We start from the raw sequence: 21,951 nt of genomic DNA, 5'->3' as shown, positions 1-21,951 counted from the left end.
GATACTTAAAGACTCACAATCTCGATCAATCCAGCTGAATGTGTGACACTGTACCTGTTAGTCTCATTTTAAACTGCATTTTAGATTCATTACTGTGTCTCCTGTTTTTCCTCCTTCTTCTTCATCTGGACAGTTCCTTCATGTCTGCATGTGACCTGGATCTGACCTGGCTGTCCACAGCACACAAATATCCAGAATGCTTCTATCCATATGGTGGTGACATCGTTCTTCATTCTAATATGGCATCAAACTCAGTGAATCATTATTTATTTATTTATCTACAGTGACTGGAACAATCCTGCCACTAAATTCTGTTATCATTCAGATTTATGTCTGATAGCCAGAGATAAGGTGCAAATCAAGTAGATCACATGTGAAAGTGGCTCAAACCAGATTTGAAGTTCACGACGGACACATGCTGGTATAAAAATCACACGAAAGCCTCCTAGTTACAAGGAATGTTGTGTTTTAACAGATTGAAGAATTATTGTATAATTCGCCTATCAGGCAAGCTAAATCACAAATTTGCAAGTGTCTATATCCTCTTATCCAGAGCTTCCCAAAATTTCATGGGCCACATTTGACCCACATTCCCTTTGTTTTGGCCCATCATAACAACTGACAATCACTCTATAAATTAACAGATTACTGTTAAGGAGATTAAATCAAATCAAATCAATTTTATTTATATAGCACCAAATCACAACAAACAGTTGCCCCAAGGCGCTTTATACTGTAAGGCAAAAGCCATACAATAATTACAGAAAAACCCCAACGGTCAAAACGACCCCCTATGAGCAAGCACTTGGCGACAGTGGGAAGGAAAAACTCCCTTTTAACAGGAAGAAACCTCCAGCAGAACCAGACTCAGGGAGGGGCAGTCTTCTGCTGGGACTGGTTGGGGCTTAGGGGAGAGAACCAGGAAAAAGACATGCTGTGGAGGGGAGCAGAGATTAATCACTAATGATTAAATGCAGAGTGGTGCTTACAGAGCAAAAAGAGAAAGAAACAGTGCATCATGGGAACCCCCCAGCAGTCTAAGTCTATAGCAGCATAACTAAGGGATGGTTCAGGGTCACCTGATCCAGCCCTAACTATAAGCTTTAGCAAAAAGGAAAGTTTTAAGCCTAATCTTAAAAGTAGAGAGGGTGTCTGTCTCCCTGATCTGAATTGGGAGCTGGTTCCACAGGAGAGGAGCCTGAAAGCTGAAGGTTCTGCCTCCCATTCTACTCTTACAAACCCTAGGAACTACAAGTAAGCCTGCAGTCAGAGTGAAGCGCTCTATTGGGGTGATATGGTACTACGAGGTCCCTAAGATAAGATGGGACCTGATTATTCAAAACCTTATAAGTAAGAAGAAGAATTTTAAATTCTATTCTGGAATTAACAGGAAGCCAATGAAGAGAGGCCAATATGGGTGAGATATGCTCTCTCCTTCTAGTCCCCGTCAGCACTCTAGCTGCAGCATTTTGAATTAACTGAAGGCTTTTCAGGGAACTTTTAGGACAACCTGATAATAATGAATTACAATAGTCCAGCCTAGAGGAAATAAATGCATGAATTAGATTTTCAGCATCACTCTGATTAAAGAGTTAGGTTTTTATTGTTATGAAACTTTATTTGAGACTGTGATTTTTTTTTCTTTAAAATATACCTTTAATTATAAAGCAGCGCGGTCGTGGAAGCAGTTCGTGCTTTTGCTTTCAAAACAGAAAGCTCTTGGTTCAACACTGCCTGTGCGGAATTCTCTAAGTACATCTGGAGTGCCGTGAGAAAGGTACATCCGTCATGTGCCAAATAAACTTGCAGATCCACTGTTGTGACCCCGAGCAAAAAGGGTGAAAACAAAATCAATTATTTTATGTAACTGTGTCCATATTTATTCATGGAAATTCAAAGGACAGAACTTGGCCACTTTTCCTCCATTCAAAGACTTTGCCAGAAATTGGTGTTACCATAGGAATAGCCAAAAACACCAAAATTCACCCACTAAATTCAAAATTCAAATTTATTAATTTATATAGCGCCAGTTCACGATAAAATCGTCTCAAGGCGCTTCACACACAAAAAAACAATTAAAAATTTAAAATCAATAAAAAAAAGACCATAAAAGAATACAAGAATAAAAACACTTCATAACACTAATGATAAAACAGAGAAAACAAATGAGTCTTTAAACGTGACTTAAAAGTCTCCACAGTATCCGACTGCTGAATGTGTGCCGGCAGATCGTTCCACAGAGCTGGTACACGGTAGGAGAAAGCTCTGTGACCAGCAGACTTTTTATTCACCCTGGGAACACACAGAAGTCCTGCACCCTGAGAACGCAGGGCCCGAGCTGGTACATAAGGGCTTACCAGGTCAACCAGATAGGGACGTGCAAGTCCATGAACAATTTTATAAACTAATAACAGTACTTTAAAATCTGATCTTGCAGGAAAAGGAAGCCAGTGCAGGGACGCCAAAACGGGCGTAATGTGGTCAAACTTTCTGCTTTGTGTCAAGAGTCTGGCAGCAGCGTTTTGAACCAGTTGAAGACCCCTAATCCTGGACTGCGGTAAGCCAGAAAACAGAGCATTACAATCCACAACCCACTACTCAGATCCCATTAAATACTGGGGATAAGGATTAGATTTTATTATTAAATAACATGACAGCCCAATATCTACGTACAACCCAGTCTCACGGCAGCTCGTGAGACTGGGTTACCAAAAGTACATTAATCGATGGGTTCGTGCTGGGGGTATGAAAATCGGGGCATATTTCGTGACGGGGTTATGAAATGTAGGGTGACGGGGGGGTTGGTCTGGGGGTGTTATGGTTAGGGGAGGGTAGACACCAATGCTATGGTTACAGTTAGAAGAAGGGGAAGATTAGAAATAGCAAAATAAAAAAAAGCTGTGTCACAAAAATTGGGCGCTTTTCATGACAGGGGTACGAAAATAAATGTGAGGCTGGGCTGCTCTCTACAGTATTTGCACCAACATTTTTTTCCCCCTAAAAATTGCCGTGAAACATGTTTCTTCATTTGACTAAAAAGGGGTGACCCTTACTTCATGTCAGTAATCACTGAGGATGGAGAGATTTTTTGGGCTTCGATATCTCAACGGCACCACTGGTACAGGAAAGAGACAATGAGTATCCATCAAAAGTGTCAGTCATTTTATGTACAATTAAAACATCTTAAAATGTAGTGGTGTTAAGGATACGGCTCAACATGCTGACAACTGAGTGAATCCAAACAAAAAACTTTGCTCCCGTAGAGGAGCCCAGTTCATGTATGTGTTGCCAATTTTCCCTAAAAGGGAACCTTGAAATAAAATCCAGTTAAGCCCCCTGTGCTTCCCTCCAGAGTATAGTTAAATCCTGAATGTGTATGGACATGATTACAGAGTGCCACGGGTCATACATGAATGCACAACCTTGACTTCCAGCGGAAAACCTGGTGCACGGGTCAATTACTGCAGTACCTTGTATTACTGATGGATTAACAATGTTCTTGGTATGTTGAAATGCACACGCTGAAGATGTATGCCCACTTCTGCATCGAAACCATAAATAATAAAACCGCATAACCACAGTGGGGACAAATGTGTTGGTTCAGCAGCTGATGTGGAGATACAGAGCTGAGCACCAGCAATCACAGCTTTGCCAGGAACATAAGCTGACAGTTTGCTTTCTCATGGACATACAGTAGCTATGTTACGCTTTTAAATGGTCACTAGCGTGTTGCCCATGGAGATCCATGGGCCCTAGAGTGGGCAGTGTTTATAAAATAGGTAGGTGACATTTTTCAAGGGTGGTAATAAATTCTGCAAAGTTTCTATTATGAATTGAGATGAAGCGTGATCCAGAATGTTTTTAGAACCTTAGACCTCAACCATTTTTAGAAAAACTCAACCCTTTTATTTCCTGTTAATTATGTAATTTTTTTTAAATGTTAATTTAGTGCCTTAATGTATTTAGAAATTGTTTAGGTTCTTGTTATCATATACACACTATTATTATCATCACTATTATTACTATGATTATTTTATTACTTCTTTTACTTCATTTGATTCTTAAATGGACCACAATGGAAATAAGTGTTTTCACTTCTTTTTATTCACTTTTTTATTTCACTCATTTCACTTATAACCTACCATCCCTGGTTCTCAAGACCAGACACCTAAGTGGCTCTACTCTTTTTTTTTTTTTTTTAGATATACCTTAGTATACACTAGTAGAGTTCTACCTTAGAATTGGAATGTATTATAGAAGACATACCTTACTGAAACTTCATGTATCTTTATTAACATATTTACAATTATATTGTGTACTTACATTGAACTTATGAAATAAAATCACCCACTCACTTTTACTGCCCCTTGTTGGAATGGTGTGTGAGTCCAGAATGTAATTAGCAACATCCATTGTTCAGTCTTGTTAGCTAATACCCGCAGTTTCTCCAAAAATATTAGTCCTATCAATGTTCCATTTTGGCGCCGTTCATCCTTGAGCCAAAATACATAAGCATACCAAACGGCAAATGTCAGCTCCCCCAGTTTATCTGTGATCGAAGTTACACAAACGCATAGAGAGCTTTTTGTCTTTTCCACATTCTGCTGCAAATAGGTACTTCTAATTTTAGCCATGCAGAAACACAAGTGGTGGAGGGAAGAAATCAGCTACAGTACACATTCCAGTTATGGTAACAGCAACATAACACTTAATTAAACTGTCTAAATGAATTAAACTACAAAAACACAATAAATCAATAACACTAACACACTGTTAAACTAATATGAACCACAATAACATTTAAAACCCCCAACTCCCATGGCGCATTGCAGCACAATGTCCATTGTTTACTGGTTAGCTAAAATTGCTAATTTCTCCAAAAATATTTGTCCTATCAACTTTCCATTTTCGCAGTGTTCATCCTTTACCGAAAACACATAAGCATACCAAACAGCAAATGTCAGTTCTCCCCAGTTTCTGTGTGATCAAAGCCATACATACATACATATATATATATACATACACACACACACACACAGAGGCCACTTGGCTTTTATAATATAGCTATGCACTTTAAAATTTTGACAACACTGAAATTGTCCTTCACAACAGATCTGGGAGCGCCCCTGGTGCCGCGCCGCCATGTCCACCACACTATAAACCTAAGATTTGTCTGAGCTGGCAATTGGTCAGTCCCCACCACTCAAACGTAGCCATCTACATTTGCTGCAGCCAGATGTGGTCATCCCCTTCGCATTTTCCAGGTCAGCCCCACAGAAGCGCAATACATATCCAAAACATTGTAGGTGAAATTCCCTCATGTTTGAAGCTGTACACCTCATTTGAGTTAAAGCATTCCAACCGTATTCAGTGCCAGAAACATCCAGTCACCACCTCAGGTCACAGATTGTGTCCAAAGCCACACAGTAGGATAGGAAACACCAAGGGCCTAAATACTTGGATCTTCATTCTCCTGAAAAGGTACTGACACCACCAATGACCTCTGTCCAGGTATCTTAATACTTCATAAGATCTTCCCAGGGCTCTCTTCATCTCAAAGGCCAAAAATGCAGAACTATGAATGTCATTGCTGAGAGGTCAACACTTTCACTGCATACAGATGCACTTCTGATGGCCGAGTCCATAAAGTCATTAAACACCTGAGTGCGTTAGCCACAATTGAGGATCACTGCAAATCCAGTCTGATTCCTCCCTCACTTTTCAACAGTCAAGGTTATCTACTGAATCCACAAAGATCACAGTATTGTCTGCAAAGGTTAATTGTTTCCTCACCAACAAAGGCAGCTAAATTGGATTTCACAACTGTACCCAACACCTAGTCTTTGTAAGCACTGAACAGAGTAGGAGACAGAAAACCCTGAAAGTTGCGTAGACTAATTCACTGAACAGCACTCAGGGATTCCGCCCCCAAACCATTGTACAGCAATCCCAGTACCCGTGTAAAGACTAGCTAGGAAGTCCAGTAACTTATTCAGGGATCCAAAAAACTCTCAGGATGTCTGACAGAGCAGCACAGCTGCAGTCCAACTGCAAATCCACGATGACCCGACCACTATGACACCAACAGTGGTATGAATGCTCTGCATGACTGGCAAATACAACCCCTGGCAAAAATGATGGAATCACCGGCCTCGGAGGATGTTCATTCAGTTGTTTAATTTTGTAGAAAAAAAGCAGATCACAGACATGACACAAAACTGAAGTCATTTCAAATGGCAACTTTCTGGCTTTAAGAAACACTATAAGAAATCAGGAAAAAAAATTGTGGCAGTCAGTAACGGTTACTTTTTTAGACCAAGCAGAGGGAAAAAAAAATATGGAATCACTCAATTCTGAGGAAAAAAATTATGGAATCATGAAAAACAAAAGAACGCTCCAACACATCACTAGTATTTTATTGCACCACCTCTGGCTTTTCTAACAGCTTGCAGTCTCTGAGGTATGGACTTAATGAGTGACAAACAGTACTCTTCATCAATCTGGCTCCAACTTTCTCTGATTGCTGTTGCCAGATCAGCTTTGCAGGTTGGAGCCTTGTCATGGACCATTCTCTTCAACTTCCACCAAAGATTTTCAATTGGATTAAGATCCGGACTATTTGCAGGCCATGACATTTACCCTATGTGTCTTTTTGCAAGGAATGTTTTCACAGTTTTTGCTCTATGGCAAGATGCATTATCATCTTGAAAAATGATATCATCCCAAAACATCCTTTCAATTGATGGGATAAGAAAAGTGTCCAAAATATCAACGTAAACTTGTGCATTTATTGATGATGTAATGACAACCATCTCCCCAGTGCCTTTACCTGACATGCAGCCCCATATTATCAATGACTGTGTAAATTTACATGTTCTCTTCAGGCAGTCATCTTTATAAATCTCATTGGAACGGCACCAAACAAAAGTTCCAGCATCATCACCTTGCCCAATGCAGATTCGAGATTCATCACTAAATATGACTTTCATCCAGTCATCCACAGTCCACGAATGCTTTTCCTTAGCCCATTGTAACCTTGTTTTTTTCTGTTTAGGTGTTAATGATGCCTTTCGTTTAGCTTTTCTGTATGTAAATCCCATTTCCTTTAGGCGGTTTCTTACAGTTCGGTCACAGACGTTGACTCCAGTTTCCTCCCATTCGTTCCTCATTTGTTTTGTTGTGCATTTTCAATTTTTGAGACATATTGCTTTAAGTTTTCTGTCTTGACGCTTTGATGTCTTCCTTGGTCTACCAGTATGTTTGCCTTTAACAACCTTCCCATGTTGTTTGTATTTGGTCCAGAGTTTAGGCACAGCTGACTGAACAACCAACATCTTTTGCAACATTGCGTGATGATTTACCCTCTTTTAAGAGTTTGATAATCCTCTCCTTTGTTTCAATTGACATCTCTCGTGTTGGAGCCATGATTCATGTCAGTCCACTTGGTGCAACAGCTCTCCAAGGTGTGATCACTCCTTTTTAGATGCAGACTAACGAGCAGATCTGATTTGATGCAGGTGTTAGTTTTGGGGATGAAAATTTCCAGGGTGATTCCATAATTTATTCCTCAGAATTGAGTGATTCCATATTTTTTTTTCCCTCTGCTTGGTCTAAAAAAGTAACCGTTACTGACTGCCACAATTTTTTTTTTTCTTGATTTCTTATAGTTTCTTAAAGTCAGAAAGTTGCCATTTGAAATGACTTTAGTTTTGTGTCATGTCTGTGATCTGCTTTTTTTTCTACAAAATTAAACAACTGCATGAACATCCTCCGAGGCCGGTGATTCCATAATTATTGCCAGGGGTTGTAGCAGTAAAACCAGTTTGTCACAAAGCTGATGTTGCAGCGATGCCACTTCATTGGTGGACTGAATTGTAACATATCTACAGTATCACTCACTCAAATGCATTATTCTTGTTCAACTCTGTCTGAACATTTCAGTCCACACGATCGATGAACTTCATCTTCTCAGTCACCAAAGAACTCATTCAAATCACTGCTTCAAAAATGTGGAGACACTTTAGCAGCCGCTACAAATTTGATGAATCCCAGGATATTTATTTGTGCTCCTTGACATTTTTGACTGCTTGCTATGGTAAATTTGAAATATCACAAGCTGGTCCCATTTTGCACTCGGGGTCGCCACAGCAAGTCCAAAGTGGATCTGCATATTGAATTGGCACACGTTTTACGCCAGATGCCCTTCCAGACGTTTAAGCATCATTCACATATTTGTTCCTACAAGAGGCCTCAGCTTGGCAATCAACCACCAATCTCAAGCCTCCTTAGTACATGGAATTAGCACGTACTGTAATGTGAGGCTTTTGAATCATTTTGTCTAGTTTATGATGCTCATCAATATTCTGCTATTTTAAGCTGTGATCAACATTTTAACTACCATTTGTAAAGATATGAATAGCTCATCTTATACATCTAATTTTGCAATTTAAGAAAAATATACTCTTAATATCCAGTAACTATAAAGGTCTTGGACGCCTTTTGTTGATGCCCAAAATTTAAGATCCATATGGAGATTAATGATTCTCAATCAGACGTGGAACACCATACATCACACTTGTATTTAGTATTTGGACGGGGGACCTCTTTGGAACACCGGGGAGCTGTATGCGTTTCTCCAGGTAAAACTGGATCTGCGTCAGGAAGGGCATCTCGTGTAAAACTTGTGCTAAATACCAATGAGGATCCATCCAGCTGTAACTGCTGTGGTGACCCTGTAACAACAACAAAAAAAGGGAGCAGCCAAAAGGACTTTTTCTTTAAATGTGAATTGCTGCTTCACTGCACCATCTTGTGCCGACTTCAGGAATTGCTAACACATGCCATTATCTAAAAACCACAACTGAAAATACATCTTTTTGGACCATTTTATTGCTTTTTTTGACAAATATATATATATATATATATATATATATATATATATATATATATATGTATGAAGGTATTCCTATTAAGGAAACATTCTCTCAAAGATAGGTTTACAGCAAATTCATTCCCGTAAAGGGATAGGAAATGAGATATTCATTGTAATAAATGATGGAAGAACTCATTTCTATTTGTGCCCAGAAATGCAGGGATGCAATTTAATGATTGTAATAAATTCATAAAAGTGACACAGAAGTCAGTCAGGTCATTGTTGACAATAAAAAATTAAATTGGTTCAAATGCCAGTGGAACATTTCATTTATACTATCATGACACATGGGGTGAAGTGAATCAGTTTTGCATCAAGGCACACAAGCGTTGCTAACCATATATGAGCATTGCTTTGCTTCATGTTGGGTTTTTTCTTTTGCCAAGACATTGGTCCCTTTGGGCAGTACAACTGTACAAACTACAGAATAAAAACAATTTCATTTGCAGGATAACAACAAAATGATGTCTCAAAACAAATTACATAAAAAAAAACAAAAAAAAAAACAAAGGACAAAACAAAAACTGAAATATCAAGCCAGTTATGAACTTGGGACCTTAGTCAGGGTTGATGTTATAGATCATAATTATGTTGTGAATGATGCCTCTGAAACTCATTACGACAAAAAGACAAAAACTGCTAACGATGGAAGACTTGTAACATTTACAAAGGATGTAGCTCAGTGACAGATCTCTTTTCTTGCTGCATGAATTCCTGCAAGCTTCGTCTTCCCTGTTTGAAGTTGCTCTCCCTCCTTGAAAATGGTAAGATGACCTGGAGTCTGAGCAGAGTTTCAATATTACTGAAGCTTCTTATTTGTGACGTCTTCAGAGCATCGAGCACAGTAGTTGGGAGATAGCCTGCCATCGGAGCCAACCATTTTTCCTTCCACAGCTTCATTTCATTGTAGAAGGAAGCCTGATCGGGCAAGTCTTCCTTGTACATGCTGAACACAAGACCACTAAGAAAGCTGATGTCTACTTTGGACATTGCATAAGGCACAATCTTGAGACATCTCAAGGCATCCACAACATTATCTCTGAAGAGGTCCTCCATTTCTGCTATAGAGTGGTCTACAACCTTCATGCTTATGGATTCTTTGTAAAACTCGCACAGCGGCTCCAAAAGGACCAAATGCAACATTGAAACGTGGAGTTTAGAAGCCAATGCCACCGATTCCTGAAACCAGGCCTTGTGATTGGTATCGATATCGCTCTTCAGTTTGTAGAGGGAAGCTCTTAGAGCTGGCAAAGTATTAGCTGCAAGCAACATATCTAAGGGCTTGCCCTGAAGTGACCGACTTAGTTGTTCAGTTACACTCAAGACATTCTTCTGCACCACTGATGAGAAGATAAACTCAAAGTGTCTGATAGCACTGAGAAACTGTGAGGCTTGTTGCTGGTTGGAAATGCTCCCTGTCCCTTTCAGCTCATTCAGGCAGAATATGACTGCTTCTAAGATCTCTACCATCACCTCATGCATGTCATGGGACTTATCCCAGTTCTTTGTAAGTTTGTCCTGCAGCTGGTTACACTTTCCTTCATCGTGTTGGAACACATGAAGGATCATCTCTTCCAGTTTGTTCTGACGCTGTGTATCCTCTGTGAGCCAACGTAAAATTTTACTCATCAAAACGGCACCATCAGCCGCTTCTTCTGCAGGAGAGGACCTAGACAGCCACACATTTAGGGACAAAGCCGAGCTGACAGTTCTTATAGCCTGGGGATACTTCTCTGCTATTGCTGCGCTTACAGCCCGCATCTGAGCTCCTACTTCTCCAACACTCAGCAACGCCTGCCCTCTACAATATGCCATGTTGAGGCCCCATTTCTCAGACAGTGCCGTCTCAACAGCATCTACAAGGGCAGCTGTGTCTTCTACGTAAGGGATGAAAGCCAGTGTTTCCTCGCACTGGATATGCTCTTTGTTCAAGTACCTGATGCACAATGGGACATACGCGTCACCATCAATTTCAACAGCCTGCTCAGTTATAATGGTGAAAAACTGAGAATCCCAGAGTTCTTTGATGATTTGTTCACGTAGCTGTAGGTCATAGAAAGACACAGGTTTTGGAGGTCCCGAAACAATTTCCAGTATCACATCAGTGTCTTCCAGTTTTATCTCTCTCTCCTTGGGCTCTTCTTCACTAGAGGTCTGGAACTCTGCTGTATTCACAGGATTTTCTTCAGTGCCTTCTAATTAAAGAAATAAAAACATAAATCACAAATCTTCACAGATTTCAATTATTGATCATTTTCTAATTACAGTCAACAAGACTGTGAATTTATTACTTTTGCAAAGAAGCTTGCTTCAACCAATTTCTGTTATTTGACTGGTTCGATTGTTACGAAAAAAAAAAAAAAAATTCCCTTTTTTTTTTTTAGTCCAGTGCTAGTACAGCCCAACAACCGGCCCTAAACTGATACTGGCCTCTCTCTCCTAGCCTGTGATTGGTTGGCGGCCGAGACGCTGACGTCAGCCCACGCATCAGCCTCACATTGATATGGCGCGAGAGCCGCTCTCCTATATTGTTGTTTAGGAGTGGGAAATCTCACTCCAAAAGGAAGCCAGTATCCAGCCCAATTCATACCCGGGCCGGTTGTCGGGCTAGTGCTAGTAGTGACATAGTCACCTGACACATCATGCCTCCAATGTCCATTTGTAAGAGTAATATAGACTTCTCCTTCACGAGACAATGCTCTACCAACTCAAGCAAATGAAAATCCCACCTAGCCAAGTTGGTAAAAACATATTTCAATCTGGATCTGAATACTCCACATCTTCATTTGATTATTGTTTACTCAGAGTAGGACCTTATTTGGGTTATGGTAACCAAAAAGGCCATTAACATGGCAGAGTCTTATTCAGAGTATTGTCTTAATTGAGTTAATAATGGAATATTGCCATCCACATACTGTGCATCCAGAAAGTTTTCACAGCACCTCACTTTTTCCACATTTTTGTTAGGTTACAGCTTTATTCCAAAATGGAATAAATTTATTTTTCCCCTCAAAATTCTACTCACAACACCCTATAATAACAACACGAAAACACCTTTTTTTCTTTTTTTTTTGGCAAATTTATTCAAAATAATAAAAAAAAACCCTAAGAAATCACATGTTCAAAAATATTCGCATCCTTTGCTCAATACTTGATGCACATATGACATGGGTTAAAGCAATAAATTTTCATCTGACTGAAATTTTTTCCTGGCAAAAATCAATGCCAGCAATTCCCTAAAATGTGGCGTAGTGGGGGCACACACTTTTTTTCCTCAATAAATACAATAAACACATTATACAGCATACAAATCTATTCTAAATAGCCTCTAAGGAGAGCGAGACAAAGCATAAAAAGAATGCAAAACTTGAACATAAAGGTACATAAAAGGGTGGTGGTGGGGGGTTGGGTGTAGTCTTGATTCTGGGGGGTCTGGGGTGCTCCCCCAGAACATTTTTTAAAGACCAACTAAAATTTTGTGCATTCTGGTGAATTTTAACAGGTATGAAGCCCTCTGAAACAAATAAGTCACTTCAATCTGTGAAGTAAAAACACAGTATTGATTATGGGGGTCTGGGGGATCTCCCACAGAAATTTTTTAAAAAAGAGCAAGTCAAATTTTGTATATTCTGGTGAATTTTAATCAGTATGAAGCCCTCTGAAACAAATAAAAGTCACTTTAAAGTGTGAAGTAAAAACACACTATTGATTACGCAGGGGTCTGGGGGATCTCCCCCAGAAATATTTTAAAAAGCAAGTCAAATTTTGTATATTCTGGTGAATTTTAATGGGTATGAAGCCCACTGAAACAAAGAAAACTCACTTCAAACTATGGGGGTCTGGTGAATCTCCCACAGAATTTTTTTTAAAAGAGCAAGCCAAATTTTGTATATTCTGGTGAATTTTAATGAGTATGAAGCCCACTGAAACAAAGAAAACTCACTTCAAACTATGGGGGTCTGGTGAATCTCCCACAGAATTTTTTTTAAAAGAGCAAGCCAAATTTTGTATATTCTGGTGAATTTTAATGGGTATGAAGCCCTCTGAAACAAAGAAAACTCACTTCAAACTATGGGGGGTCTGGGGGATCTCCCACAGAATTTTTTTTTAAAAGAGCAAGCCAAATTTTGTATATTCTGGTGAATTTTAATGGGTATGAAGCCCTCTGAAACAAAGAAAACTCACTTCAAACTATGGGGGGTCTGGGGGATCTCCCACAGAATTTTTTTTTAAAAGAGCAAGCCAAATTTTGTATATTCTGGTGAATTTTAATGAGTATGAAACCCTCTGAAACAAATAAAAGTCACTTTAAAGTGTGAAGTAAAAACACACTATTGATTATGGAGGAGTCTGCGGGGATCTCCCCCAGAAATTTTTTTAAAAGAGCAAGTCAAATTTTGTATATTCTGGTGAATTTTAATGGGTATGAAGCCCTCTGAAACAAAGAAAACTCACTTCAAACTATGGGGGTCTGGGGGATCGCCCACAGAATTTTTTTAAAAGAGCAAGCCAAATTTTGTATATTCTGGTGAATTTTAATGGGTATGAAGCCCTCTGAAACAAAGAAAACTTACTTCAAACTATGGGGGTCTGGTGAATCTCCCACAGAATTTTTTTAAAAGAGCAAGCCAAATTTTGTATATTCTGGTGAATTTGAATGCGTATGAAGCCCTCTGAAACAAAGAAAACTCACTTCAAACTATGGGGGTCTGGGGGATCTCCCCCAGAAATTTTTTAAAAGAGCAAGCCAAATTTTGTATATTCTGGTGAATTTTACTGAGCATGAAGCCCTCTGAAACAAATAAAAGTCAATCAATCAATCAATCAATCAATCAATCAACTTTTTTCTTATATAGCGCCAAATCACAACAAACAGTTGCCCCAAGGCGCTCTATATTGTAAGGCAAGGCCATACAATAATTATGAAAAACCCCAACGGTCAAAACGACCCCCTATGAGCAAGCACTTGGCTACAGTGGGAAGGGAAAACTCCCTTTTAACAGGAAGAAACCTCCAGCAGAACCAGGCTCAGGGAGGGGCAGTCTTCTGCTGAGACTGGTTGGGGCTGAGGGAAAGAACCAGGAAAAAGACATGCTGTGAAGGGGGGCAGAGATCGATCACTAATGATTAAATGCAGAGTGGTGCATACAGGAGCAAAAAGAGAAAGAAACAGTGCATCATGGGAACCCCCCCACAGTCTACGTCTAAAGCAGCATAACCAAGGGATGGTCCAGGGTCACCTAATCCAGCCCTAACTATAAGCCTTAGCGAAAAGGAAAGTTTTAAGCCTAATCTTAAAAGTAGAGAGGGTGTCTGTCTCCCTGATCTGAATTGGGAGCTGGTTCCACAGGAGAGGAGCCTGAAAGCTGAAGGCTCTGCCTCCCATTCTACTCTTACAAACCCTAGGAACTACAAGTAAGCCTGCAGTCTGAGAGCGAAGCGCTCTAATGGGGTAATATGGTACTACGAGGTCCCTAAGATAAGATGGGACCTGATTATTCAAAACCTTATAAGTAAGAAGAAGAATTTTAAATTCTATTCTAGAATTAACAGGAAGCCAATGAAGAGAGGCCAACACGGGTGAGATATGCTCTCTCCTGCTAGTCCCCGTCAGTACTCTAGCTGCAGCATTCTGAACCAACTGAAGGCTTTTTAGGGAACTTTTAGGACAACCTGATAATAATGAATTACAATAGTCCAGCCTAGAGGAAATAAATGCATGAATTAATTTTTCAGCATCACTCTGAGACAAGACCTTTCTGATTTTAGAGATATTGCGTAAATGCAAAAAGGCAGTCCTACATATTTGTTTAATATGCGCTTTGAAGTCACTTCAATCTGTGAAGTAAAAACACAGTATTGATTATGGAGGGGTCTGGGGGATCTCCCCCAGAAATATTTTAAAAGAGCAAGTCAAATTTTGTATATTCTGGTGAATTTTAATGAGTATGAAGCCCTCTGAAACAAAGAAAACTCACTTAAAACTATGGGGGTCTGGGGGATCTCCCACAGAATTTTTTTTAAAAGAGCAAGCCAAATTTTGTATATTCTGGTGAATTTTAATGAGTATGAAGCCCTCTGAAACAAAGAAAACTCACTTTAAAGTGTGAAGTAAAAACACACTATTGATTATGGAGGAGTCTGGGGGATCTCCCCCAGAAATTGTTTTAAAAGAGCAAGTCAAATTTTGTATATTCTGGTGAATTTTAATGAGTATGATGCCCTCTGAAACAAATAAAAGTCACTTTAAAGTGTGAAGTAAAAACACACTATTGATTACGCAGGGGTCTGGGGGATCTCCCACAGAATTTTTTTTTAAAAGAGCAAGCCAAATTTTGTATATTCTGGTGAATTTTGATGAGTATGAAGCCCTCTGAAACAAATAAAAGTCACTTTAAAGTGTGAAGTAAAAACACACTATTGATTATGGAGGAGTCTGGGGGATCTCCCCCAGAAATTGTTTTAAAAGAGCAAGTCAAATTTTGTATATTCTGGTGAATTATAATGAGTATGATGCCCTCTGAAACAAATTAAAGTCACTTTAAAGTGTGAAGTAAAAACACACTATTGATTACGCAGGGGTCTGGGGGATCTCCCACAGAATTTTTGTTAAAAGAGCAAGCCAAATTTTGTATATTCTGGTTAATTTTAATGAGTATGAAGCCCTCTGAAACAAAGAAAACTCACTTAAAACTATGGGGGTCTGGGGGATCTCCCACAGATTTTTTTTAAAAGAGCAAGCCAAATTTTGTATATTCTGGTGAATTTTAATGAGTATGAAGCCCTCTGAAACAAAGAAAACTCACTTCAAACTATGGGGGTCTGGGGGATCTCCCACAGAATTTTTTTAAAAGAGCAAGCCAAATTTTGTATATTCTGGTGAATTATAATGAGTATGATGCCCTCTGAAACAAAGAAAACTCACTTCAAACTATGGGGGTCTGGTGAATCTCCCACAGAATTTTTGTTAAAAGAGCAAGCCAAATTTTGTATATTCTGGTGAATTTTAATGAGTATGAAGCCCTCTGAAACAAAGAAAACTCACTTAAAACTATGGGGGTCTGGGGGATCTCCCACAGAATTTTTTTTAAAAGAGCAAGCCAAATTTTGTATATTCTGGTGAATTTTAATGAGTATGAAGCCCTCTGAAACAAAGAAAACTCACTTCAAACTATGGGGGTCTGGGGGATCTCCCACAGAATTTTTTTTAAAAGAGCAAGCCAAATTTTGTATATTCTGGTGAATTTTAATGAGTATGAAGCCCTCTGAAACAAAGAAAACTCACTTAAAACTATGGGGGTCTGGGGGATCTCCCACAGAATTTTTTTTAAAAGAGCAAGCCAAATTTTGTATATTCTGGTGAATTTTAATGAGTATGAAGCCCTCTGAAACAAAGAAAACTCACTTCAAACTATGGGGGTCTGGGGGATCTCCCACAGAATTTTTTTTAAAAGAGCAAGTCAAATTTTGTATATTCTGGTGAATTTTAATGAGTATGAAGCCCTCTGAAACAAAGAAAACTCACTTCAAACTATGGGGGTCTGGGGGATCTCCCACAGAATTTTTTTAAAAGAGCAAGCCAAATTTTGTATATTCTGGTGAATTTTAATGAGTATGAAGCCCTCTGAAACAAAGAAAACTCACTTCAAACTATGGGGGTCTGGGGGATCTCCCACAGAATTTTTTTTAAAAGAGCAAGTCAAATTTTGTATATTCTGGTGAATTTTAATGAGTATGAAGCCCTCTGAAACAAAGAAAACTCACTTCAAACTATGGGGGTCTGGGGGATCTCCCCCAGAAATTTTTTTTTAAAAGAGCAAGTCAATTTTGTATATTCTGGGGAATTTAATGGTATGAAGCCCTCTGAAACAAAGAAAACTCACTTCAAACTATGGGGGTCTGGGGGATCTCCCTCAGAATTTTTTTTTTAAAAGAACAAGTCAAATTTTGTATATTCTGGTGAATTTTAATGGGTATGAAGCCCTCTGAAACAAAGAAACTCACTTCAAACTATAGGGGTCTGGGGGATCTCCCCCAGAATTTTTTTTTTTAAAGAAGCAAGTCAAAGTTTGTATATTCTGGTGGAATTTAATGGTATGAAGCCCTCTGAAACAAAGACACTCACTTCAAACTATGGGGGTCTGGGGATTCTCCCTCAGAATTTTTTTTTTTTAAAGAACAAGTCAAATTTTGTATATTCTGGTGAATTTTAATGAGTATGATGCCCTCTGAAACAAATAAAAGTCACTTTAAAGTGTGAAGTAAAAACACACTATTGATTACGCAGGGGTCTGGGGGATCTCCCACAGAATTTTTGTTAAAAGAGCAAGCCAAATTTTGTATATTCTGGTGAATTTTAATGAGTATGAAGCCCTCTGAAACAAAGAAAACTCACTTCAAACTATGGGGGTCTGGGGGATCTCCCACAGAATTTTTTTAAAAGAGCAAGCCAAATTTTGTATATTCTGGTGAATTATAATGAGTATGATGCCCTCTGAAACAAAGAAAACTCACTTCAAACTATGGGGGTCTGGTGAATCTCCCACAGAATTTTTGTTAAAAGAGCAAGTCAAATTTTGTATATTCTGGTGAATTTTAATGAGTACGAAGCCCTCTGAAACAAATAAAAGTCACTTTAAAGTGTGAAGTAAAAACACACTATTGATTACACAGGGGTCTGGGGGATCTCCCCCAGAAATATTTTAAAAGAGCAAGTCAAATTTTGTATATTCTGGTGAATTTTAATGAGTATGAAGCCCTCTGAAACAAAGAAAACTCACTTCAAACTATGGGGGTCTGGGGGATCTCCCACAGAATTTTTTTTAAAAGAGCAAGCCAAATTTTGTATATTCTGGTGAATTATAATGAGTATGATGCCCTCTGAAACAAAGAAAACTCACTTCAAACTATGGGGGTCTGGGGGATCTCCCACAGAATTTTTTTTTAAAAGAGCAAGCCAAATTTTGTATATTCTGGTGAATTTTAATGAGTATGAAGCCCTCTGAAACAAAGAAAACTCACTTAAAACTATGGGGGTCTGGGGGATCTCCCACAGAATTTTTTTAAAAGAGCAAGCCAAATTTTGTATATTCTGGTGAATTTTAATGAGTATGAAGCCCTCTGAAACAAATAAAAGTCACTTTAAAGTGTGAAGTAAAAACACACTATTGATTATGGAGGAGTCTGGGGGATCTCCCCCAGAAATTGTTTTAAAAGAGCAAGTCAAATTTGTATATTCTGGTGAATTTTAATGAGTATGATGCCCTCTGAAACAAATAAAAGTCACTTAAGTGTGAAGTAAAAAACACACTATTGATTACGCAGGGGTCTGGGGGATCTCCCACAGAATTTTTTGTTAAAAGAGCAAGCCAAATTTTGTATATTCTGGTGATTTTAATGAGTATGAAGCCCTCTGAACAAAGAAAACTCACTTAAACTATGGGGTCTGGGGGATCTCCCACAGAATTTTTTTAAAATAGCAAGCCCAATTTTGTATTTCTGGTGAATTTTAATGAGTATGAAGCCCTCTGAAACAAGAAAACTCACTTAAACTATGGGGGTTCTGGGGGATCTCCCACAGATTTTTTTTTAAAAGAGCAAGTCAAATTTTGTATATTCTGGTGAATTTTAATGTGTATGAAATCCTCTGAAACAAAGAAAACTCACTTCAAACTATGGGGTCTGGGGGATCTCCCCAGATTTGTTTTTTTTTTTAAGAGCAAGTCAAATTTTGTATATTCTGGTGAATTTTAATGTGTATGAAGCCCTCTGAAACAAAGAAAACTCACTTCAAACTATGGGGGTCTGGGGGATCTCCCACAGAATTTTTTTTTAAAAGAGCAAGCCAAATTTTGTATATTCTGGTGAATTTTAATGAGTATGAAGCCCTCTGAAACAAAGAAAACTCACTTCAAACTATGGGGGTCTGGGGGATCTCCCCAGAATTTTTTTTTAAAGAGCAAGTCAAATTTTGTATATTCTGGTGAATTTTAATGTGTATGAAGCCCTCTGAAACAAAGAAAACTCACTTCAAACTATGGGGGTCTGGGGATCTCCCCCAGAATTTTTGTTTAAAGAGCAAGCCAAATTTTGTATATTCTGGTGAATTTTAATGAGTATGAAGCCCTCTGAAACAAAGAAAACTCACTTCAAACTATGGGGGTCTGGGGGATCTCCCACAGAATTTTTTTTTAAAAGAGCAAGCCAAATTTTGTATATTCTGGTGAATTTTAATGAGTATGAAGCCCTCTGAAACAAATAAAAGTCACTTTAAAGTGTGAAGTAAAAACACACTATTGATTATGGAGGAGTCTGGGGGATCTCCCCCAGAAATTGTTTTAAAAGAGCAAGTCAAATTTTGTATATTCTGGTGAATTTTAATGAGTATGATGCCCTCTGAAACAAATAAAAGTCACTTTAAAGTGTGAAGTAAAAACACACTATTGATTACGCAGGGGTCTGGGGGATCTCCCACAGAATTTTTGTTAAAAGAGCAAGCCAAATTTTGTATATTCTGGTGAATTTTAATGAGTATGAAGCCCTCTGAAACAAAGAAAACTCACTTAAAACTATGGGGGTCTGGGGGATCTCCCACAGAATTTTTTTTAAAAGAGCAAGCCAAATTTTGTATATTCTGGTGAATTTTAATGAGTATGAAGCCCTCTGAAACAAAGAAAACTCACTTCAAACTATGGGGGTCTGGGGGATCTCCCACAGAATTTTTTTAAAAGAACAAGCCAAGTTTTGTATATTCTGGTGAATTTTAATGAGTATGAAGCCCTCTGAAACAAAGAAAACTCACTTCAAACTATGGGGGTCTGGTGAATCTCCCACAGAATTTTTGTTAAAAGAGCAAGCCAAATTTTGTATATTCTGGTGAATTTTAATGAGTATGAAGCCCTCTGAAACAAAGAAAACTCACTTCAAACTATGGGGGTCTGGGGGATCTCCCACAGAATTTTTTTTAAAAGAGCAAGTCAAATTTTGTATATTCTGGTGAATTTTAATGAGTACGAAGCCCTCTGAAACAAATAAAAGTCACTTTAAAGTGTGAAGTAAAAACACACTATTGATTACACAGGGGTCTGGGGGATCTCCCCCAGAAATATTTTAAAAGAGCAAGTCAAATTTTGTATATTCTGGTGAATTTTAATGAGTATGAAGCCCTCTGAAACAAAGAAAACTCACTTCAAACTATGGGGGTCTGGGGGATCTCCCACAGAATTTTTTTTTAAAAGAGCAAGCCAAATTTTGTATATTCTGGTGAATTTTAATGAGTATGAAGCCCTCTGAAACAAATAAAAGTCACTTTAAAGTGTGAAGTAAAAACACACTATTGATTATGGAGGAGTCTGGGGGATCTCCCCCAGAAATTGTTTTAAAAGAGCAAGTCAAATTTTGTATATTCTGGTGAATTTTAATGAGTATGATGCCCTCTGAAACAAATAAAAGTCACTTTAAAGTGTGAAGTAAAAACACACTATTGATTACGCAGGGGTCTGGGGGATCTCCCACAGAATTTTTTTTTAAAAGAGCAAGCCAAATTTTGTATATTCTGGTGAATTTTAATGAGTATGAAGCCCTCTGAAACAAATAAAAGTCACTTTAAAGTGTGAAGTAAAAACACACTATTGATTATGGAGGAGTCTGGGGGATCTCCCCCAGAAATTGTTTTAAAAGAGCAAGTCAAATTTTGTATATTCTGGTGAATTTTAATGAGTATGATGCCCTCTGAAACAAATAAAAGTCACTTTAAAGTGTGAAGTAAAAACACACTATTGATTACGCAGGGGTCTGGGGGATCTCCCACAGAATTTTTGTTAAAAGAGCAAGCCAAATTTTGTATATTCTGGTGAATTTTAATGAGTATGAAGCCCTCTGAAACAAAGAAAACTCACTTCAAACTATGGGGGTCTGGGGGATCTCCCACAGAATTTTTTTAAAAGAGCAAGCCAAATTTTGTATATTCTGGTGAATTTTAATGAGTATGAAGCCCTCTGAAACAAAGAAAACTCACTTCAAACTATGGGGGTCTGGGGGATCTCCAACAGAATTTTTTTTAAAAGAGCAAGTCAAATTTTGTATATTCTGGTGAATTTTAATGAGTACGAAGCCCTCTGAAACAAATAAAAGTCACTTTAAAGTGTGAAGTAAAAACACACTATTGATTACACAGGGGTCTGGGGGATCTCCCCCAGAAATATTTTAAAAGAGCAAGCCAAATTTTGTATATTCTGGTGAATTTTAATGAGTATGAAGCCCTCTGAAACAAAGAAAACTCACTTAAAACTATGGGGGTCTGGGGGATCTCCCACAGAATTTTTTTTAAAAGAGCAAGCCAAATTTTGTATATTCTGGTGAATTTTAATGAGTATGAAGCCCTCTGAAACAAAGAAAACTCACTTAAAACTATGGGGGTCTGGGGGATCTCCCACAGAATTTTTTTTAAAAGAGCAAGCCAAATTTTGTATATTCTGGTGAATTTTAATGAGTATGAAGCCCTCTGAAACAAAGAAAACTCACTTAAAACTATGGGGGTCTGGGGGATCTCCCACAGAATTTTTTTAAAAGAGCAAGCCAAATTTTGTATATTCTGGTGAATTTTAATGAGTATGAAGCCCTCTGAAACAAAGAAAACTCACTTCAAACTATGGGGGTCTGGGGGATCTCCCACAGAATTTTTTTTAAAAGAGCAAGCCAAATTTTGTATATTCTGGTGAATTTTAATGAGTATGAAGCCCTCTGAAACAAAGAAAACTCACTTAAAACTATGGGGGTCTGGGGGATCTCCCACAGAATTTTTTTTAAAAGAGCAAGCCAAATTTTGTATATTCTGGTGAATTTTAATGAGTATGAAGCCCTCTGAAACAAAGAAAACTCACTTAAAACTATGGGGGTCTGGGGGATCTCCCACAGATTTTTTTTAAAAAGAGCAAGCCAAATTTTGTATATTCTGGTGAATTTTAATGAGTATGAAGCCCTCTGAAACAAAGAAAACTCACTTCAAACTATGGGGGTCT

At 38.4% G+C, this 21,951-nt stretch overlaps 1 protein-coding gene across 1 annotated transcript in view; it reads right to left on the bottom strand.

Moving 5' to 3' along the window:
* Positions 1 to 9,453: 9,453 nt before the first annotated feature.
* Positions 9,454 to 21,951, bottom strand: part of si:dkey-250d21.1 — a 121,339-nt gene continuing 108,841 nt past the window's right edge. Inside the window, exon 11 of the mRNA XM_034179123.1 lies at positions 9,454 to 11,127. Coding sequence (XP_034035014.1) covers positions 9,596 to 11,127 — 1,532 coding nt within the window. The 3' untranslated portion in view covers positions 9,454 to 9,595. The remainder of the gene's footprint in view (positions 11,128 to 21,951) is intronic.

The sequence above is a fragment of the Thalassophryne amazonica genome, chromosome 9 (assembly GCF_902500255.1).
Source record: "Thalassophryne amazonica chromosome 9, fThaAma1.1, whole genome shotgun sequence".
NCBI classification, from domain to species: domain Eukaryota; kingdom Metazoa; phylum Chordata; class Actinopteri; order Batrachoidiformes; family Batrachoididae; genus Thalassophryne; species Thalassophryne amazonica.
This window is presented reverse-complemented; position numbering and strand designations above follow the sequence as displayed.